Source organism: Apteryx rowi, unplaced genomic scaffold, assembly GCF_003343035.1.
Source record: "Apteryx rowi isolate R43461 unplaced genomic scaffold, aptRow1 scaffold_247, whole genome shotgun sequence".
Classification (NCBI taxonomy): domain Eukaryota; kingdom Metazoa; phylum Chordata; class Aves; order Apterygiformes; family Apterygidae; genus Apteryx; species Apteryx rowi.
In genome coordinates this window covers 726,547-750,014 of record NW_020448830.1, presented here as the reverse complement: position 1 = coordinate 750,014, position 23,468 = coordinate 726,547, and the positions used below count along the sequence as shown (strand labels likewise).

The 23,468-nt window shown below is 41.0% G+C and overlaps 1 protein-coding gene across 1 annotated transcript in view; it reads left to right on the top strand.

Annotated features, from left to right (window-relative positions):
- GRHL2 (grainyhead like transcription factor 2) overlaps positions 1 to 23,468 on the top strand; it is a 55,583-nt gene that overhangs the window by 25,765 nt on the left and 6,350 nt on the right. Inside the window, exons 10-15 of the mRNA XM_026066746.1 lie at positions 6,919 to 7,077; positions 12,958 to 13,045; positions 13,131 to 13,270; positions 15,514 to 15,545; positions 16,999 to 17,093; positions 22,801 to 22,886. Coding sequence (XP_025922531.1) covers positions 6,919 to 7,077; positions 12,958 to 13,045; positions 13,131 to 13,270; positions 15,514 to 15,545; positions 16,999 to 17,093; positions 22,801 to 22,886 — 600 coding nt within the window. The remainder of the gene's footprint in view (positions 1 to 6,918; positions 7,078 to 12,957; positions 13,046 to 13,130; positions 13,271 to 15,513; positions 15,546 to 16,998; positions 17,094 to 22,800; positions 22,887 to 23,468) is intronic.

Here is a 23,468-nt window from a genome sequence, read left to right as displayed (position 1 = left end):
TTCTTGCCAGGGCCTCTAAGATGTTATGTGACAAAGCTCTCCACTGGCCTAGGAGGAAGAAAAAATAATCCAGACCAATCTTTGGAACTGCACAGGGGAGCAATCTTTAAAAATAAAAAAGAAGACAAAGAAATCACCTAACTGAATATCCCTGTCTATCCTGGGAGACTAAATCCTGCATCTAGGGAAACATATCTCAAGCATCAGATTCCTCACTTCGGTACTCCACCTGGAGGGCAGCTGATTTAAAGCCAGATTCCTCCTCCCACACTCAAGCTGAGTAGTACCTTCTTCCTGGAAGCCCTTTAGGATGAAGGTATAACAGCCTGAGTGTGACAGCCCATATCTGCCTGTTAACAAAGGGAGTCTGCTAAGGATTTATAAGACAGCATTTCAGTTGGATCTTACGTGRAAGAAATGGGAACTTGTAGAAGACAGGCAGAGGCCTCTCGCCATCGCATTGGGAGCCTGAGGAGAGCCGAGGGCTGGCTCTGGCTCCGTGGGCTCTGCTCTCTTCTCTCCTGACTGCTCCTGAAGGCACAGAAGGGAAGAGGGACCCTTGTTTAGCACACTTAAACTATGGGATAATCTGCCTGTTGCTTCCCGTGGATGAGAGGAAACAGCTCCAGAATCAGAACTGCTGCCCCGTTAAAGAGTTTTCTCTGCTGTATCTGAAGTGACAGCAGTCCCCTTGCCCTCCAGGAGAGCAGGGTTGGGCCCTCCACAGCCATACCTTTTCCTACAATGACAACCTTTTCTACTGCGGCCGTTCTCTAGAGTTTCCCCTAGATTTATGGTTTAGAATTGGGATATGGGGGAGTGAAGGGAAAGGGTCCATAGCCACGTTAAACTCTTCCTTAGGCTTCCTTAAGACAAAAACACTCTGCAGTAAGGAAGCATCGGTAGGAAGTGAAGATCACTTTTTGTATGGTCCATTATCCTTTCACTCCCCCATTTACTCCTATATATAGATAAACATGATTTATAAGCAGGGTGATTTGCTGGTTTACCCTTGGTTAAACCTGAATGTAATGTTTGGTGTTTTTAAAGGAATTCTTTAAAGGAAGATGAGAAAACAAATAACACATAATAAGAACTAGCTGACTTTTCAGCCATCTTTTAAAAGTTTTTTTATGATTTGTAAAAGGTGATATGCTAAAACTACCTTGCTGTTGATCTGCAGAAGATTTTTCTGCAGCATCTGGCAGATTGACAAAATTCTTGTGGAGGCTTTTGAACAGAGCTTAGCTTCCTTTTCAGTAGACATACATCTGCCTGCTTGCAGTCTTATTGCTGACAGAACTGAATTTGTGAGAAAGATAATTAAGAACCAGAACACTCTTGGTCAAACAAGAGTCTCTTTTTCATAAATTGTACCAACTCTTTCAGATAAGTCTTCACTCTGATTAATGCTTTGCTATTTTAAAATGGTTAGGGTGATGTTACCTCTGAAACAATGTTATTTTGAAAGTAAGTTCATACTTTTACTGTAAAGTCAACAATGCAACCTCAGTGAACAGTTGGTAAAAGAGAATATCACCTTAAAGCACACACAAAAAAATAGCTTTTAGTGATATCAAGAAATTACTGACTTCTGCGAAGACATGCAATTGGACATGCAGTAAACAGACATCTTGGCAGATATGTAATTCACAAAGGTGCTGGCACATGCTTTTTGGTGGGTATAGCAGTTGTGTGCTGTGCAATAGTTGTGTATACTTGCGTGCTGTCCTCGTATATTAAACTGAAATGTAGATCTTTAATCCAAAGCATGCTGAAGTCCCTGGGAACTTTTCCAGTTATTTAATGAGTTTTGGCATAGCCCACAGAGTAATAGGCTCTATTTTCAGTGAGTGAGTGATTTGCTGGATTAGGCTCTTAGACATTGTGGGCCAAAGAGAGCCATGATTCCAGTGGGCACAATTGTAAAATCAAGTTGATGAAACCACACAGTCTCTAGCAGTGATTTGTGCTGTGATAATCCATTTTTTCTTAATTTGGTAGGGATATTTAGTACAAGTTTTGACTAGTGTAAGATTTATGATGTTCTTAATTATTCATTTCCTTCCTAAGTTACATCAACTTTCATTTCATTGGGAAGGAAATTGGTATTTTCTACACTCTCAAAATTTAATGATTGGAGGTAGAGAGACTTTATTTTGGGGAGTTAGTACCAGAAATTATGTAGTAGTAGACTTGGAGCCAGCTTTACTAAGCCATATCTGTATGTGCATATGTGCATGTATATATATATAAATGTATGTATACATGCATGCATTCATGGGCACACACACATGCACACATATTTATATTAAAGAAGAGTTAACTTGTGGTAGCAAATAGTGTTGAAATTTCAGTGTATACAAACGGTTCAGTAAGTATGCATCTGGGATTCAAGGCAAATGGCATTTTTATGTAGTTGCCAGGGTGTGGTGTGGGTTGAGGAAGCTTCAAAAGAGCAGTGTAAACATTTGCTGGAGACATTTGTATTGAAATAAAACAAAGGTCTTACCTTTGTATGGGATTTATAAGGTAACGGCTGGCAGGAGAAACTATAAACTCACACTTTTTACATATACGAGGAATGATGGGATTGGTGTTACTCATTAAAGGGACAAGTCATTTAACTCTTTGTTGTTACAGTATGGAGGGATGAACCTTTTTAAAACTGAGGATTGTTAGGATTTTGTAAAGACCAATCCCCTAGACATAGATTCTATATATTGCCTGTATTCAGTAGAGAAATTACTTAAAGTTTCTAATTTTATGATACAACCCACTCTTCCCTCCCTTCTGCCGTTGGCTTTTTCTGAGGCGATGAGAGCCAGAAATGTAAATACTAATAAAAGGCTTATATTTAGAGGTTTCATAACTGTAGACCTTTAAAGTGTATAAGCTGAGAGACTGCAGCAGGAGTCATGTTGGCTGGATTAAATAATAAAAGGGGAAATGCATTTCTGAGCCTTGCCTTCTCTGAAGGCAGATTACYGTGTTTGTGTCTTGTACCTCACTAATTATGCTGCAGTGTTTAACAAACAGTCAGTAATTCACATAATAACAGCTACGCTGTGGAGGAGCGCCTCCCCCGAAAGAGAGAGCGCTTTTTCTAGACATTCCCTATAACAAACAGAAGAGTTGTCGTTATCTTAGGCCACTTTTGAAACTTTTTCAGGCATCAAATGTTTCTCCAAATTAGTTTTTCATTGCCAATAGCATGCCTGAGCTGGAGACTAGATGGGTGGAACTCTATCATTAATTGCTCTGATATGCTGACATTTAAAAAAGACAATCGCTATAACGACAACCCAAACTTCTTCCTGATAGCAAAACATTGCTAAAATCCAGTTTGCGCAGGAAAAAAAGTTTGTAAATGAATTCATGTACTGCCATAGTCACATCTGTGAAAATAATTCTAAGTGTAGACAGGGCCCTGGGGAAAACAGCAGAGATTTCTCCTCCTGCTGCTGTCATTTCTACCTAAATCTACATTTTCTAACCATATAACCACCATGCGAGAGATCAGAGTAAGACAGCTCTTAAGCCCAAGTTTCTTCTGAGAGAGGTAGGGTAGGACTTTGTCTTTTTTGGCTGCCTGGGCGTTGTTTTGCTCCTAGTCTCACTGCGAGTAGCTTGCCTGCTTCACGGGTGCAGTTGCAAAGGAGGGGAAGATGCAGGCTGCACAGGGCGAAGTGGCTGTGCTTGGATAGGTAAGTGAAATCATTGCTGCTGCCCAGAACAGGCTGCATTCCTCAGCCACGGCCTAAGGGAGGCGAAGGCTGTGGGGCAGGATGGGGACAGAGAGAGGGCCGTGGCCCAAGGGCTCCCTGCCTCTGTTTCACCCTAGAAGCCTGCTGTACCACTGTGCTATAACTGGTGAAAATCTTCAGTAATGCAAAGAAACCCCTCCCTAAAATCAGCTCGAGTAACACAACTCATGCCCTCTTCCCTTTCTCTCTGTGCACAGAGCCAGGTTTGTTTTAAATTGTTTTCCAAATCAAAAATCAGTGTTGTGCTTTAAAGAAAAGCTAATAGAAGATTGTGTGGAGACAAAAAAATCTTCCAAAAATAAATGATCTGTGTTAATTCAAGTACATCTGTCTATCCGCATGGCAGAAATGGTATGACAGAAATTATAGTACACTTCGTGCACATGAATGTACAGTCATTGCTCCTCAGAGAGATCCTGATGTATTACGGTGTCAGGATTAGGATATTGAATCTTACAGCGTCAATCTATTATTCATGCTGAATAATCTGTTATTGCTGTATTGGGACTCTTAAAACAATAAAGTCTGTCTTTCCCAGTCACTCCTACTACACTCTAGGTTTCTGGAGGCAGTGGAAGAGATGACACACAGTGTATGTAGTTGATTAAGATGGGACAATGACTTTTTTTATTTTTCAGCTGCGTGTGCAGCAGATGTGATAGATGCACAGACTGTTGCATAGATGCAAAGTCTTCGCATCCTTTCTCACATTTTTAATATGCAGTTTGCAAGATGCTTGTGCAGAAGCATGGGCTAAAATATAGGTTCTTTTCTACATCAGACCTCATTCCATTGCTCTGTGTTCATACATACATTAAAGCACTGCCCCGACACTGTAGAGGAGACTTAAGGCAAATGAAAATTCAGACCATCATATTTCAAAGGCATATGCACCCGTATCTACACTTACCTTTGAATCTGGAAGAGACCAAGCTGTAATTTGAAACAGAAATAACACTATCAGTTTCAAAATCAGAGTTTCACCTAGGGCCCTTCCCTGCCTCCCTCCTCTCCCCTCAGTTAAAGTTCAACTATTTCATTTGTAAATGCAGCTCTGTGATACAATCAGAAGCAGAAATGTGGAGGTGCCATTAGCTCAGTCAGGCAAACAAGCTGCTCTGGCTCCATCATAAAAAAAAACTGACTGTAATGTTAACTTCTGCCATTAGGGTAAAGTATCCCTCTGCCACCTGTACAGCAACCCTTCTTTATTCTGTGCTGTCCTTCCCCTTAGGGATATTAGTATTCTGTTCAGCCCTACTGTTTTTTTTCCTGCTTGTGGTTTGCAGGGGGAGGGCTTCCTTCGCTCTCTGTCTTCTTGAATCCTCACAGGCCCAGGGCCTGTTGATGTCTCCTCTGCCCGGCGAGGTGTACACCAGCGCCCCCGGTCCTGGTGGGGAGCGGGTTCACGAGAGGTCCCACAAAGCTCGTCCTTTCTGACTGTGTCGATTGTCCTGCAGAAGCTTTCATGTTGTCATGGTTCAGGAAATGAGTATTGGCAGTGTTCTCTTTTCTTTTTCATAGTTCACTGTACTTGGGGTTTTGTGTGTGTTTTGTTTTTTAAAATCTGAGGAAAACTAAAAAGTAGAATCATGTTAATATGTAATCAGTGCTCATTATTATGTAATGCATATATTGACACATGTTCTTCATGGGAAGAATAACTGGATTTTTAATACACATTTTTATCTCTCAAATTTCATGCACACTATCCTGACTGGGAAGAAATGAGTGATTTTTCAGATCGTGTAACAGCTTTCTTTGCACTGAAATAATCCTTGGGAGACTTGGTGGTGAGAGGCCGCTCTGCCAGGTGCTGTACAAACAGAGGACAGAAGAGACAGTCTGTGTCCCACAGTAGTGATGGTGGTTAGAAGGCATGAGATAGCTAGTGGCTATCAACAGACACAAGTGGGCATAGAAGGAAACCACGAGACAGGTTTCTGAGTAGAAGACAGGTAGTGGTTCCAGCACGCCAGAAGCCACAGGCATTGCCAAGTCATATGGAGGCTACATGATGAAGGGGATTTTTCAGAAGAGATAGGAAGTAGCTTTATAATTGTGTGAAGAGCTCTGTCCCAGTTTGAAGGACAGGGTGAGCTGCATTTTTGAAATTGAAGAAAGACTATGAAGGAACTTTAAAGTGAAACTCAGGAACGTCTGTTGATGGGACAGAGGAAGGGAAACTGCTGATGAGAGAGAAGTCATCAAAGTGGTACAGGAAAAGACTGGTCTTTGCACCACTGTTTGGAATAGATATGAGAACAGCAAGAAAAGATTTGTCAAAGCCAGGCAGTGATGGTGCCGGCACTAAAAAGTGAAACACAGAGACCCTTCTCTAGTTTCCTAGCTATGAGGATGGAAAGGCCATATCTTAAAAGAGACCGTACTGAAAAAAATCGGTAAGATTTAAAAGTAACCTAGCTATGAGGAAGCAAAAACTTGTATTATGGGGCTGAATACTTTTCCATATGATCAAAGAAAAAAGTGTTTGTGAAAAAAGGGTAGGACTTTTGTTTGGCCACACTGAATTTAAATTATGAGATGTCAGAAGAACAAGCCAAACAAAAAGATGGCTAGAAAGGACAATGCAAGGTTATTTTGCTTTGACTATATTAACAAATAGTGCAAACATACAGAACAGATTTGTAGGGTGAAACAGTCAGGATTAAAGACTTGACATCCRCATGAAACACATTTTATCTCAGATTATCCCTAGTCAGTTCCCAGAGACTGAGCAACCATTAGCAGCTGAACCACGAGATGTGCGCCCAAGACATCTTCTGGTCTGACTCTTCCAAAAAGAATCCAGCTCGGGCTCTCTGAAGCAGCTCTGTGGTGGRAACCAAAGCACAGTAAGTTGAGCCCAGCAAGTGATTCACCTCAAACCTGAACTCCTGATCCAAACTAAAGCATTAACATTGATACACCGTAGGAGTCTGCCTTCCTGTCCCAACATGATACCACCTTGGCTGGACTTAGGACAGAAGTGGAGAATAAATGTGTGAATTGTCAGAGTGGAGATAGTAGCTGAATTAAAAGCATTTTTTTTTGGTATCTGCTTTTTATGTTTCCCATTAATTGCCATGTGTTTCCAGAAGTTTAATAGTTGTTTGCACCATGTATTTAAAGCAATCTCTCTGGTAMACAGATTTTCATCACTGTGAATTGCCTGAGCACGGATTTCTCCTCACAAAAAGGAGTAAAGGGGCTTCCTTTGATGATTCAGATAGATACGTACAGCTACAACAATCGCAGCAATAAACCCATCCACCGAGCCTACTGCCAGATCAAAGTTTTTTGTGACAAGGTAAGTGGAAAGCAGAATTACAATGGATAGAAGAGGGACACTGTTAGACAGTTTATTGGTATTGCTGCATTTTAGACCTAGTTAAAAGTTGTTTCTTTTCCCAAAGAATAATGTTTCATGGTAAAATTTGGACCAGCTATATTATAAATCTAACAGATTATCACCCAATTATTTTACTACTTTGCAGCCTCTTGGACCTCAATTCCTCAGTTTATGTGGAATAGTTGGACTGCATAAGGACATGGTATAGGAAACAGTCCTAATGTAAGGATTTCTGGGAGGTCAGTACTGACCGTAGGGTCATGCAAGTGCCTGGTCTGATGATCTCTCTGCTGGTTCTAGCAGCCGAGATAGGGAATATGTATACTTTGAGGCAGGGGTCTCTGATAGAGAAATGTACCATTCTGTAAAGGCCTGCTAAGCTGTCTTTTGTGATATAGTAGAAAACACTGAGTTCCAACCATGCAGCTGATTTTTTTTTTTTTTTTCTGCTTGGTTGCAAACAGTTATTTTGGAAGCTTCAGTGAGAGTTTTCTGCAAAAATACATTAACCATTCCCATTTTGTGGTTCAGCAACTTTTTTTTTTTTTTTNTTTTTTTTTTTTTTTGCTTATGCCCTCTTTTGCAAAATTTGGTCCTTTTGCTCCTTTCACAGTGGGTTTCCCCAGTTCTTTGGAACTGGTAAGATTTGGCTGTACTCCTCATCTTCAAAACAGATCACAGCTTAAATGAGTCTGACAGTGTCATGGTCAGCTATAAGTACCACCAAGTAGAAACAGTTGCTCAGAAATTTTATCTCAGTGATGATTCTTAAATGTGTAGTGTGACCACTTTTCATTTATATTTTACAACTGCCAGCCAATGGACTTTATCCCTGCTGGGAAGGATTTTCTGAAGCAGAGTAGATGCTTAGATTCTAGTCAAGGTTTAAGGATTCAGGAGCCTACATCTATTTAAGTGACTATGAAAGTTATCCAAATTAGTTTTCCCATCTTACAGATGGGAATAGAAAGGCARAAGGCCATGCCCCAGGCAATACATAGCATTAACTTTTAAAGAAAGGGTAAGAGTTCAACTGTTTCAGGTCTCTGTGCTGCTGCTCCTTCCCCTTTTTCAGTTAATTCCCTTCTTGCTGTCTTGACAACAGGATCTKGAGGGCTAACTAGTTTTATTACCGGAGGAGAAGTTTTGAAAGTAATGAATGTAAATGTATGCACTGAGGTCTTCCTGCAGCCAAAGTGTTATGTTTTTAATTGTAACTTTGAATGTCAAATATTTACAGAGATTTGAAGCTACAGCTGGCTGTTAAAAGCTCAGTTGATATCAAAGTAACAAGTTGTTTTCATCTACCTGTTTTGGAAAAGCAATTAGAAAAATCTGAATTATTTAAAAAAAAGGAAAGAAATTCAGAGCACAAACTCATCTAGGGTGACCAGTAGACACAATTGAGATTTTGAATAATACATTTTCATTGCCTCTATTGACTTAATTGGTACTTCAGATTTGCTGAATAGGAAGCAGGAAATGAGTGTTGAGACTTTTAATCAAAACTGTCTCAGAGTAGAAGAAAAGATCACAAGGGTAAAGTGTTAAGAACATCAAAACTATTGAAAGTGGGAACTGAAACACTCAAGGGGATTGGTAATGGCATATATATCTGTATAATACAGATGTATACACACACACACAGAGTGCTTGCTAACTTGGTGCAGGGCTGAAAATGAATTAAATGAATGAAAATGAATGAAAATTATCTTGGTCAATTCACATCACAATTTGTGCTAATTGGCCCTTTTGAAAGAGACTGAGGCCAGATTCTCCACTCGGTTACGATGGTGCCTCTTTACTGACCTCAGGTTGTCACAGTGCTTTAGTAAGGAAATAAATGTTTGGAGACTCAAAGCTCAGGTACTGGCTGAGCTCGGAGGTTACATTCCTGCCTGCACAGGAGCCGTCCTGTGTGCACAGTGGCCCCTGCTCCTGGATTTACTGTGCCCGTTTCAGTGAGGCCACAGCCCACGCTGCTCAGGGTGCTCTCCTCCACCTCCTGAAGCAACTGGAAAAATTCACTGTGCTCCGAGGGAGATAGGTGCCTGGGCAGGATGCCATCATCTTTTTCCAAGTTGCCAGAAAAATTAGGGGGGCACTGGTCGACAGGGTGCTAAATGGAGGGTCTCTGGCTCAGTTTCTCTTCCAAGTCCATTATTCGCCCTCTAGTGACAAAGATAGGACTTACTGCCTATTTGGTAAAGGCGATGAGCCTGCAGCACTCTGGTTTTTGCCCTACTCTTTGTCACGCTTAATTTAAAAAGTATTATGGGCCATTTTAAAGAAGAACAAACATATAATCATTTTTATACATTTTAAAAGTATACATTGCATTGTTGTGCTCCAGTCTGACAGCTGTAAAGAGAAACTCATGAAAAAAGTGCCTGATTTGTTACAATTGCCTGGATTACAGGAACTGCACAGTGAATTCCTCCCGCCTAAATATTGAAATATAATTGCATTTTTAAATATTTATCTTAGTTTGAAACATGGAAGAAAAAATGTTTCTGTGTCTGATAGTATCGTTATAAATGGTCTTTCTGCAGTGATGGTGCCTCTTTAGGGCCAGTAGTAGTGTTTATATATTAATTTGGTTAAATCACAGGTAGATGTGTCTAGTTTTTAAGAAAAAACATCTGCTGATTAAATTAATGTCCTTCAGCTGAAATACAGCATAACTGTTGTGGAAAGACCATCCTTGAAGAACTAAAACTGCATTTAGCTAAGTGATACATATTATATATATGTCAGTATTTATTCAGGCAGTTACTTAAATTTACTATTCTTCTGCCTGTAAATTAGAAAGCATCACAGACTCAGATTGAACATGTGCTTTATGTAACATAAATGCACGGAGGTAAAGGCTGCGAAGGTTGTAATTGTTTGCTTGCTCCCAATTCATTCTCCAGTCTTTTGTCCATGTTTATTTTCCAGTAGGCAATCTTCAAATCAACTGTTATGGTGCTCATCTTTTTTGCTCAGTGCTAATTCTCTCTGCCCTTGCAGTCTTTTTATCATGTGCAGATCACTTATGCTGTTTTATCATAAGAGAATATTATTTTTATTCCTTAAGTAGGTTGTCAGGGAAACTTGCTACCAGGCCTATTTATATTTATATATTGCAAGATGCTTTAACCATTGAGTATGAAAGAAGTGGGGATTCAGAGACATTTTCATTTTCTATATGTGATTAGCTTTGCTAAAAAGAAGCAGCAACATTTGACTGGGCAAATACCATAACATTGTTCTTCCAAATCAAATAAATTAATCCTGTTTTCTTTACTCGGGAAAAACTGCTTGTTGTTTTGAATATATGCAGTTCCTGCCCTCTAGTCTTCAATAAGGATAGTAATAATGAAAACAGATTATTATAGGATACTGAGCAAATCTAATTGCCTACCGGTTTTCAGCTTTAGAGAGAAGAAAGCTGAAGTTTGTAGGCCTATTTTATCAAATGTGGAATACTTGGGCCTTGATCTAGAAGAAGGCATAGACATGGGCTTTGTAGCAGTGATGGTCCTTACTTAAGGATTTAGCTGGGCTGGAGCTAGACTGCTTCACTCCTTGCAAGACATAGCCCTAAATGAATTACAGACTTGGAGAGCAAACATGTCTTGAATCAGTTGAAATTCATAGACTGGGGTTTGCTAGTGGATGGTAACACAAGTACTAGACCTGTTGCATTTGTRCAAAGTCTGCTAGGCTGCTCCTAGCTCAGGCATTTTCCGTGTGCACAAGCAGCTGAGGCAGCCCACTGGCGTGCTGGCACTGACGTCTGGCTCTGCCACAGATCTGGCTGCTTCCACCCCCACTCTCGTATGACCCATTTCAGGACCCAGCAGAAAACTCTTCACCACACCTTTGTTGGTTCCCTGCAGGATTAGTGACTTGCAGTGGTTCACAGAGGTCCAGAAAGTGCTGGGACCAGTACATGGGGAGCAGCTGGAGTAGGAGAGGCAGAGGGAGCACAGCAGCCCCGGTGGGGGGCAGCTGATAAAGGGTCTCAAGCTGTCCTGTGGGACTGCTCCCTCTGTGCCCTGCTACGGGGGAACATGAGAGTGCAAGCCAAGCCCAGCCTCACGCTGTTCTGTGCTTTTTAATGGTGTTGGAAGTGAATTATATGAACCGAAATCTATAAAATGCTGAGCACTTCCCCATCTTGTACAGCATCTTCTAATGGGAACCGTGACATGAATAAACACTGGCGGTTAGGAGTGGCTGCGTGCTCAGGGATTGCCTGCATCCCCGACGACTTGGTGATCTTGACTTGAGTGAAAGGAGACGAAGCTGTGGCACCTTCCCAGGTTCATAGTTACAGAGAATATCAAAGAAAATCAGCAAAACATACCTTCTTTATCACATACAGAAGGCTGAGTCCTCCTCAGCTTTTACTTTCCTGAGAGGAAACTCACACTCCTCGCAGTGTGCAGAATTCCTTTGAACGTTCACCCGTCTACCTGAGAGCAATCATCACAGCTGCAAAACAGAAAGGTAGGGCTGTCACCAGCATGGCAAGGATACCACTGTGCAGCACAGTGCTTCCAGACATGTGCCTTCTTCAAGACAGAGGCAGTGAGGCATATTTCTTTCCCTTCTGTCAAAGAACAGGAGGCCTTTAAAAACAGAGATGTGCCCATAGACACAATTTTGACAATTAAGGGCATAATTGAATCTTTTGGAATTCAGGCAACTTCTGTGGTTGAGGTCAGTGTGAACTGGCTTGCAAAGGTGATGTTTCTATTAGACACCTTGATGTTCTTTAAAGAGATGTTTTTTCCTCCACTTGTTTCAACCTCTGGAAAGCCATTGATAGGTCACAACTGGGAGTGTATCTTTTCTTGCATTTTTTTCAAACTCAGATCGTTGGCTCATGTGTAAATTTTGCTGTCTTGAGTGAATATTTTTGGCTTTGCTTCCCCCCTCCCCGTTTTCTTTTAAAGAAACTTCTAAATTTAATTTGGAAAAAATCTTTAATTTTGCATGCTGTCTGTCTGGTAGCATATGGATCTTTAATACGCTTCACAACGTGGTTATATTCATATTTATAAAGTAAATTAGAACTTCAAAGGAGGTGTTGCTGCTATTTATGTCAATAACAAGTTTTATTTTCTAAACTTGTTGGGAATGTATTTACATAGCAGAAGCTTGCAACTTCCCAGGAGTTCCTGGGGCCTAATAGGGCAGTGCTGCATCGCTTTCAAGTTTCTCGAGGACTTCTCCCTGTTTGAAATGCCTGTTTCTGTAAGAGCCTTTGCATTATTGGCAAGCTGTTAATGTAGCCTTCTGGCATTGGAAGATCTCAAAGGCCTTTACAAAACTGGCTGCAATGGGGCAGTCCCACCCCAAGTCCAGGTGGGTGGAGGAGAGTTCAGAAAAAGCTTAGTGTAGGCATGATCTAAGACGATAGCAGTCCTGCAGAGGCTTTCTGTCAGCACGTATTGTGAAGAAGTACGTAGGCCTGAGTGCGCCAGCCTTCGCCGAGGCACTGGCTTCAGGGCTGTGTTGCATGTGACGTGGTGCCACCAGCCCTGTGCTAGGCGCCATGCTGCCGTCAGTGGTGGGTGTTGTGTGCTGCCCGAGCTGTTGCTTTGTGGGTCCCAGCCAGCCGTGAGGCATGTGGATTAGTGCAGCCTGCCAGCCCCAGCATCCGGAGCTGGCTGGTGTCCCACATCTCCAAACCTCCTTGGTGGATTTCAGGATATTGGGCTCACCAGTGTTTCGGTGTTTCCAGCGTGCCTGGAACTCCAGTGCACCTCAGGGGCACCGCAGGAGTCGATGCTCACACGGGTTCCTCGCAGGGTAATACCTGGGGCTTGTCTTTTTTTGCATCAGGGAGCAGAAAGGAAAATCCGGGATGAAGAGAGAAAGCAGAACAGAAAGAAAGGCAAAGGCCAGCCGTCTCAGGCCCCGTGTAGTAACTGTGAGTAAGACAAGCCTTTCTCGTTTGGGCTAAGTCCGCTTAATGTGCCTTGTGTCATGACTGTATGACTTTGTGATCTTCCCAGCAGCTGAAGGGAAGTTGAGTACTCTCCCTTTGCAAAAAAAGAGCGATATCACCTTCTTCAAAACAATGACTGACCTGGATTCTCAGCCAGTTCTCTTCATACCAGACGTTCATTTTGGAAACCTGCAAAGAACTGGACAGGTAGGAAATAATAATAATGAGATGAGCAGGTGTCCACCTGCTACCCGGCTGCACGTTTTGAGTAATGTTTTACAAAAACAAAGCACTGTTCCTGATGACTATTTCAGCTATCAGTTTTGGTAAATGTGGCTCTTGACTAGCCTGGCACTGAGTGCACTTAACAAAGACCTTATRAGAGACAAATGCCTTTCCTAGTTCTGGGTGCAAGAAAGGAGTTTATACTTCATTAATAACAGACTGTTTTGTGTTTTGTTCTGGTTTTGTCATTCTTCTGCTAACAAGAAAGAATGGAACAAATAATCAAGAAGTAGAAGATTGATTTGTGACTGACAGAAAATCTGTTTTTTGAAAATGCTAGTTGGCTTGATGAAATAAAGTGCCACCTTGTGGTAGAAGAGATCCCCCTCCCTGTGATGGTTGAAAACAACGACCAAACTCTTAAATGTATAATGAGGTCAAGAGTAGGTTCACTAAACACCTCTGTATATTTCTGTAGGCATCCACTAGAGATCTGATAATTCATTAGAAAAATATATTCGGACTCTAAAATATAGCAGAGGGAGTAAAAATCTACCATGCTACTTCTAATGTTCAGTGGTGACTTACTGCTGAAGTCATGGAGTCATTATTACCAGTAACTGTGACAAAGTCTTTGCTGACTTGACTTTTTAAGACCTACTTTATTGCTTATGGGGAAACTGCAAACCTGAATTTAGGATCAGCTCTGACAATTTTTTAGMTATGAACTTGCTATTTATTATGCTCTCAGGGAGCGGAGTGAGACCTTTGTATGTGTGTTTATAAAGACAAGTTGTGGATGATCAAATCTTATATGCATCTTCCTATAAAGTATGAAAGTAATGAAGATTAAATGAGACTAAATTTGAATTGTCATTATTTTAAAGCATTCAGGATTGTGGTAGAGCAAAGCACAAAGACCGCAGACATTGCAATCACAGCTGTCACTGACTTATTCTCCAAAATTGGAAAGACTCCCACTCACATATCAGTGCTGGGTACCTTCTGTTCTCATGACTTTCAAATCAGAATGTGGATTTGTCTCAAAACAGAAGAAGGTGGAGCATTTCTTAGTACATGGAATCCTGTAAATAATTTTCTAAACTAACTGGAAGATACCCAGTTTGCTAGCTCTTAGGCAATGTTCAGTCCTGACTTTTAATTCTATATTGGTTGTGGTATCGGCCTTTCTGCTATCCTGAACTTTTCAATTGTGTTTTATATTTCTTAACAGAAAAATGGTTTATTCTGACAGTGTTCTGTAGCCACTTTCAGCTCCTGGACTTGGAATAAATTACAGATATTATGGAATGCAGCTTTGCACACACACCTCTGAACTATTTTCCTTGTTTGGATTCAGAGGTTAAAGTAAAGGCCTATCTGGCTAAGCATTGAGGGTCCCAGTGAAAGCCAAATGTGCTCTGAATTTTGCCAGTGTGAGTGCTGGAAATTTGTCCAAGGTCCCTCCTTCTGCTTCTGGCAGAGCTCAGGACTCTGGTGCTATGCCTGCGCCCCACGTTTCCACTGTAATTCAATAGCTGAATGTTCAGGTACTTGTTGGTACGGACCTGCATTTCAGGCATGTTGTGAGGAATTTGACTGACTGTTTTGTAAAGCTTTTGACAATGGACTGTGATTTTATACCTCTGCTGCAAATATTAGCCACATTTTCTGCTGTTGTAAATTTGGTCTCAATGAATGTGGATTATGCTGATTTACACTGAACAAGGATCTGGACTTGTGCATCTATCTACAGAATGTGCAAAATAGATATGTATCATCTGTACCATTAGTAATTGGATTTCTATTAGGCTTGTAGTTTAATATTGGCCTTTATAGTTTAATTAGGTTTTTCAGACAGTATTAAATACATATAAAAGCTCGTGAGTGTTGTGGCTTAAATCATATTAAGGGTAATTTAGGTGAATAGTGGTCTGATTTTCAGGACTGTAAAATAATTGAAAAAATGATATAAACCAGAGGACAAGACAGCATCTGTCGAAGTGCTTTGATATATTTCCATTAGACAATATTCAACAGCAGTTTTTCTAAGCTGCACTTTCTCCAGATCACCATTAGAAATATAGATGTTTTGTTTTATAGAAAGAAAGGCATTTTTAACAGATGGAGAACTGCAAACTGGTTGTTGTCTTTACTCCCTTTTGAAGTTACTCTGTTCAGCAGGTGTCTGAGCTTTGGGAATAATTTTTTTTCTACCTTTCTAGGTTTACTATAATACGGATGATGAGAGAGAAGGGTAAGACATTTATTGTTCCACAAATTTTACAGTTAGCAGTCCAAACCCTTAGAAAGCAGAGTCAAAACACAAAATCAAATAAAATTAATTTCCTTTCTCCCCCTTCCTTCATATTCTTCTATCACTAATTGTAGGTACATAACATGTAGAACTGGTAGAAGTTTCTTTTATGGTAACTTTTTTTTTTCTTTGTGTGAACTGGCTTTTTATAATATCTATTTGTTTGTACATTTCCAAGTAAAATGGCCTGATAAGCCATAAGGTTCAGTACAGAGGCAGGACAATATATTTGATAATAAAGCACCTTTTATATAAAGGTTCCCAAATCACTTCAAAAACAGTCTGTCCAGGAATTGTTTAGTAAAGCACTGAAATTTGAAAGCTGTTTAGCAGCACACATGTATGTATGACAAATATAGGAATTGCAGAGAGAATGCCCAAATACCAGAAGAGAAAGCCAGAAAGGGAATGGGAGATCCTGGGGAGGGAGAGAATCGGAAGGGGGAGCACAAAGTATTGAGCTTTGGGGGGACTGAGAGAACTGCAGAAAGTCCCTAAAATAGTGACAGATGTCACAGTCTAAGGGCTTGAATGTCTTTGGCTGAAGTTCGGCCAGCATTAACTGTAACAATTGCAACTCCCTTACTTTTATAAGTTGCTTGAAACCCTCAAGTCTGAGAGCATGGAGTAAGACAACTGAATTCACAAATATGCGTGCAAAACATGGCCTGCAGGAGGGAGCGGCTGTGCACCTGCAGCTAACATTGACTTCCAGACTTTAGGCCCTTTTTTTCCTTTTGTGAAGCTCCTGCTCTTGGTGAGGCTCAGGGGACCTTGGGAAACACAGGGTGTCCCTGTGCCAAGCGCGCTGGCTTCAGTTCCCTGCTCCGCAATGACGCGGAGACGCGAGCCCTGCAGGGAGCTGCCGAGAGGCTGCGGTGGCAGCAGCCTGGGGGCAGCAGCTCCTTGGCACGGCGTATCACAGCACCCAGCTGGTCCTGGCCCCCCGCGCTGCTCCTTCTGAACTCACTGGCTTGCAAGGTCTTGGCTATTTCAGAAATCTTGTCAGCATTTCCTGAGGCTGTCTCCTTGACYTGAAAGGGAAGGTGAATCCATGTTTAAATGTGGGTTTGCCTCCTTRCTTAGCTCTTACTTTTTTTCCCTCTTCTTCCATAAATATTTAAACACTTAAAGGCCTTTGAGTTTTCTAACTCATATGCAGCTTCGGGGCGGGTTTACCTGTCCTAGTCAGTCAGTCTGGGCAATTTGAGAGGCTTGGAGAGTTCAGATAAGCATCAAGAGCTAAATCCTTGTAGTTTCGGGTCTGCTGTTACTTGAATAGCTAGTGGGGTTTTTGCCAGAGTGCAAAGTGAATCATATCTGTTGCTGGTGTCTTCTATCTTGTCGGGAGTGCAGCTTTACCCTGACATGGTTTGTGTGGTGTGTTTTCTAGTAGCAGTGTCCTGGTCAAAAGGATGTTCCGGCCTGTGGAGGAGGAGTTTGGCCCATCGCCTTTGAAGCAAATGAAAGAAGAAGGTCTGAAAAGAGGTAACGGTCAATTGTCAGGAGTTAAAAATAACACTCTGGGATTCATGCCCTCAATCTGCAAAGGGTAGGGTTGGCTCAAACCAAGCTGGTTGCTTGATGCTAGTGCAACTGTGGGGTGGATGTAAGAAGATAGCATTACACCTGCCAATATAAAAAGAAACATTTTGTCAAATGCTAACAATGATTTAAAAGCAGACAATAAAATGGGTTGTGTACTGTCTCAAGAAGGGATGAATAAACAAGTTTGTATAAAATATAAAAAAGCTGGAAAGTTTCTTGATCCTTGGCCACACTACATAGTTCCAGTAGCAAATCTGTCATTGTTTATTTTTAACTTTTGCTCATCTTTTCTGTTCTGGCTGGGATCACAAGCAAACATGAAAAATACACTGGGTCAAATACAGAGACCGTACACAGGCAAGTTCCTGCCAACTACAGAGTGAGATGAGCCTGAATAACATCTCACAACTTTTCTACCCAATTAGAAAGTTAATGCATGATCAGATATCCTCTAGCAGACCTAACCAAAGTGTTTAAGAATTTGTTTCCCTTAACTGTTTGTTACTGCTCTAAGTGACATTACCACACTCACATTTCATATTCTATACTAGGCAAGCTCCTGTTTACCAGTCCGCTACAGTGTAGGTTAACTTGAACAGCATTCAAACAATGATTTAGGTAAAGCTGTCAAACTTTGCAGTGAAGGTAAGGACGAGCATATGGGGTTTGGTCCACCATATCTGCTTTGCATACAGTCACTTCCCATGCAGTGCTGGAGCAGTGACCTGTAGGTGATCACTTCTTGCACTGCCACAGTTAGACACTCTGAAGAATATTTGTCATTTCTTCAATCTCATGAGTTCTGTCATGTAAGTTTATTGGAGACTCCAGGGGTGTGAACAACTCATGTAACTCAAACTTGCAGATGTTTTGAGGTTCATCCATCAGTTTGTGAGACAGCAAGGCAACAAGCCACAGAGGTGAACTCAGTTGTTCTTAGCTATGCCATCTATAAGACTCCTTTGAGCTTCATAGGAACAACTTCCCATGAGCCTGCACTTGCAAAGTTTCTCTGTTAGTTAGAATGGTGTCCATGAACCAGGGCAAGCATGCAAGGTATGCAGCATGGAGGCAGATATCTCCTTGGAATAAATGTCAACATAATCTTTTAATTTAATCTTCAGTTAATTACTTAAGGTCAGCACTGGCCACAGACTTATATCTGGTTGTCCCAAAGCCCTGACCAAATTCACCTGATCAGTGTGGGCTCCATCAAGCAGAAGGGGACAGCCACAAAAGCTGTGTAAAGAACCTTCTTCTCCTGCAATTTCACCTGGATTTCCCAGCTAGAAGCATGGAGAGCTGCCTGCAAGGAGGGATTGGTTTGCTTTGATTATTCCTCTCCTTTGCTGTGATAAATTGTTTTAATATCATCCAGGAATTGCAACCATTTCAAGGGGAAGATTTGAAAGAAAAAATTTTTTTCAACTGGTGACAAAACTATGTTAAATAATTAAATCCAGCAGAGGCATGGATTCAGGGAAGCTGGAGGATGCTCTCTTCACATCCCCTTCCTGTTCAGTGGTTCTTGCAATGTGGACTGTGCTGGCGGGCAGCCAAGCCCCTTCCAGCTTGGCCTTTGCTCTGGTGAACTTCCTGCCATCAGGAACCCCACATCTGGGATTGTGCTAATGGAGCATAGCTCAGCTGAGGCTACCCATTTGACCATACTATCTTTGCCACAGAAGTCACCGGATAATAAAATGTTCTGCTATTTTTGCCAGGCTGAGCTGTGCTAAAAGCCTTTTTTCTCCCAGATTTATTTGGTACAGCAGAATCAATAACTCTGGAGAGCTGATATAGATGGGTGTAATATATAAGACAGAACACATTTTGTATGTGAAAACATGTATTAAAGGGAATGTAATCCAAAGGTGGGTCATTATCAGAACCACTCAGGTTGGTAGCATCCAGTGAAGAGCCAATCCCAGCTGAAGAACTGAAGTGGTGCATGGTGTTGCCTTGTGCAGTTTCACCTCTGCCTGTTGGATCTAATTGTAATACTGTCCGCTGGAAGCAAAAGTATTAATGGGCCACCCTCAAGAGAAAAGATCTGAAGGGGTTTGCAAACCATCAGTAAAACAAAGTTCATGTTCTCACACAGCAAGCTGCATCCTTTTGAATTTGTGTCTTTCATCTCCTTGAGCTCTAAGGGAGGTACAAGTGCCTGACACAGAAATGTAAAGTATGTTAAGCTGTACCAGCTGTGCAGCACAGCTAGTTGCTTGGCTAGACTTGTGGCCTTTTCCTGTTTTGAGTTCTCGCTAATAGTTTTCAAATCACTTTTCCTTTCAGATTTTATTGGAGTTTCCCATTAATTATAAATGTAGCAACTGTGTTACAGACCAGGGAGATTTCCAGCCCTGTAAGCCTCAGCCTGAAGAATGTCATATTTTTTTCTAGCTTTTTTCTCTCAGGAAAGTCAAATTAAATTACTCTAAAATATTTTGGATTCATGAGACTTAGGGTTAGGTGAACTGTACCTGTGGAGAACATAATTCACTCTGTAGCTCTGTCTAGCTAGAGAATTTGTACCTGGGCAATTAGTGAAAACCCCAAATATAGAAAAGGAAAGCTGGCTGCCAGTCTTGTCTAAATGCCACATCTCCTTCCAGAGGCCACTTTTCAAAGAGTTTAGTAGTTGGGCTTTAGCTCATGGTGTCAGTCTGATTGGGCATTGGTAGTGCCTGGCCTCAGACATGGCTCATGGCAGAAGGTTTTAGTGTTACATCATGTTTCTAGTTTCCTTTTCGCCACGTACCTGTTGCTTGTTTTCTGCCATGGCAGATTTGTCAATCAAGAGCCAAGCAGTTAACCTTTTTAGAAGAAATAACTAGCATTGTTCTTCTGCATTCACATTTAAATCCCCAGTTTAGTAGCCTGGCTTCCAAAAATCTCCCCAGATGCAGCAATCTCCCTTGACTTCAGCAAAAGCTAGTTGCCACTCTGCAATTTTGTAAATCTGGCTACTTCATAGGCAACTAAATATAAATTCGTCACCTGCATCTTTTGCAACTCTTTTTAACATCTACAAAGCATTAGGGAGCACAGTGGCTTTCACTGCTGGCAAGAACGTTTAGAACTGAAGCCAGGTAGTGTAGAGGTTAGACAAAGTTGAATTTATCTGACTTGCTCTCAAAAAATAGCTCACTGCCTGGTAAAAGATTTTTTTTTCCAAATATCGCAATCTGTACTTTTAAAGTAAGACCATCTAGATGACATGAACATGGTGACAGCAGGATCAGAGGGCATATAAGTACTAGTTGTGTCACATCATCTTAATCATGGCTTGACGTTCGGTGGCAATACTGCTGAGCCAAATCAAGTCATTGCTGCCCTTTTCCCTCCTCGCTGACTGCTTTTCCTGCTGTAGGCCATCCCTTCTGTTGTGCCAGCACAAATGTTTGTGGGCCTTCCTTATAAACTGAAGCGGTGACCTCATCTGTCTGAAGATCAACCACAAAAAAGGATTATTTTTTCTCTTGCATCTGCTCTTTGAGACAGTTCACTGTCCAGGAAAGTTCATAGAGACAGGTCAGAATAACAGAGCATAAGGGCAGGAATGAGACGGGGACTTCTTAAGCCATCATTGTCACCAAAAGTCGTTTATGGAAAAGTGCCTTAGGGAATCAAAGCCAGGGTTTTCACACCTGTCAGGGAAAAAAAAACCCTAACAAACCCCCATATGTTTACTAATCCTGGCTCTCTGTGTGTATAACAGTGATTCAAGTTCTCCATTATCCTTGTAATGGATCTTTCATTCAACATAATTTTCCCTGACAAGCCAAGCACAACACAGAGATTTAAAGCTCAGGATTTGTAATGTATAATGTCCCTAACTTTAACCTCAGACTGAGTGATTATTCCTTCTTTCAGATACATGTTTGTAATTATTAAGGCTAGCAGATGGTCCAGAKGTTTGAAAGGCTGGGAGTCACAGGACAGCCCTCTAGTCACAAAAAGAGAATTATAGAATTAATAAAAGTGTTAGTCCAGGTAAAACTAGCAGTTTGAGCAAGTGCTTGCTCATGCAAGTAAACATTTCAAAACCAGAAAAGTTAACAGCTGCTCTGGATTTTTCTTTGTTCTTTTTATATACTGACAATTATTTAGGTTGTAACCCAAAGTTATCTCATCTTCTAAGTCTGTTACCTTAAAAAGGACACTATCAGGCAGGTTCCAAATAAATACCAAAATGTGGTAGAAAGGATCTGGCTCTTCCTGCTTGTGGGAGCAGTTTTGTGGCTAACAYTTCTAAATTAAAGAGAAAAGAAAACCCACCATTGCCTCTGGAGTCTGGTTTGTAGACCAAGACTGGGGACTGATCTGACCAACCAAATTTTAAACCTTTTTCAGTCGTTTGAAAACATAGGCAAAGAAGCTACAGTTCTCTGCAAATAGCTCTGAGTTCATGCTGCTGCGGTCTTAAATTGAGAATTAGCTCCCATAGAATTGGTTCTGTATGAAAAATACCATCATCTTTCTCAGTTTATCTGCATATATTGTAAAATTAACTAATCTGGCGATGATGTCTTCTGGACTGTAAGGGTTAGAGCTTTCAAAAGTTATCTTTCCCATCTATCAAAAGAGATGATTACCAATGGAGTTTGTCCCCTAGAAATATAAAATATTTAACAATGCATTTGTATTTGTCCCTGACATACAATACTGCTACTTGAAAAGACTATTTGTTAGGGAAAAATCGATTTCAGAACATCTTATTTAACCTGCTGTTTTATCTGAGTAATAAGAGATTACATATAAAATATCTGTCTAACTATTATGCTAATTCCTCTTGTACCTGTGTGCTTTGCTTTTGCCACATAATCAGTGAGTTTCCTACTTTTGCCTGAACAAGCCTGAAGCTCAGTAACAAAGGAAAGAAGAACAGCTAGAATAGGTAGGACAACATGATTGTGAACCCCTAAGATCTGACAGGATGTCTGAGGAGAGGAAGAGGAGATGTACAGAAATACCAGTTGCATTGAGGTACCTGAGTAGGGGTAGTCACTGCAATAAAATGCCTATCCGCCAGTAATGCTTTTGAATGTAAAGCCTCAAATGACTTGGACTCATCCTTTCAAATGACTAATTTTCCAACTGGCCAGTTTAAAGTCATCCATGTGATAACATCAGAGAGTACTACTTCTTTTCATTGCTTTTTTCTCAGAGACTCAACTAAAGGCAAACCAGACCTGCCCTTTCTGAATGTCTTTTCCCAGCTTTTTGGATGAAGGCTGGAGAGGTGCAAGCTGAGACATAGGTTTAGGAAGAACCAGTTTGTGTTTTTTGTCATAAGACCGAGGGATAGAGCCTCAGTGACTGAATTTCTACAAAGCAAAGCCCAAGGTTTTTCAGCTGGGACTTCTCTTATTTCAGTAAATGGAGATTTAARTTTCTGAAGATATAGATTACTTGCATTAAATTAAATCTGCTGGAATTTCTTTGTTTTTCAAAGCAACCATGATGTGTCTTCCATGTTTAGATTGCTGATGACATGAGATTACCTTTTTTTTAATGGTGCAAACCATCTTCAGCACTTCTTTTTATCTGTCATAGATTGATATTTGTCTTTCTACTCAGTGTAGGTTGTTTCATCTGTTCAATTGACTGGACCTGCTCCAAGTTTGACTCTCTTCTGTTTCAGTGCTTTTGTATGTGAGGAAGGAGACAGATGAGGTGTTTGATGCTTTGATGCTGAAATCACCCACAGTAAAGGGGCTAATGGAAGCGGTAAGTATCCGATGTCCTCACATTGTTTATCTTCCTTTGTAAGCAAATCTTGAGATTTTCAATGTATTATTGAGATAAAACATAACATAGAGATGAAATTATTCTTAAATATATTTGAAGTATTTTATCAAGGTTTTCTAGAGCGTGCCTCTATCTGAAATGCTGGCATATTCTGGATTCAGTGCTGTCAGTAGGTTGCTGAGATAAAATAGACTTGCAGAGCTGATTTATTGGAGACCTGAGCCTTGAGGAATGGCAGTAATTAACCAGTGTCAGAGACAGGGGAAGAATCAGACTCTGTTTTTTGAAATGCCTCTTTCTGCACCAGTGATTCAGAGCCTGTTGAATTGTCTCCTGTAATGCCTACCAGCGCGTCCATAGCTATTTTTGACAAAGAGCTCTCACTCCCAGAGTGACCTGCTCAAGCCTGCTTCTGTGACTTGATTTTCTGCTTGTTGTCCATTAGCTGTGATCATGAGTGGATATTTTGAATTTAATCCTGTGAGCAGAGGTCTAGTAGAGATGTGAAGGTTGATGAGGGAACAGTGAAGAACCAGTCATGTGTCTCACTGCTTAGGTGGG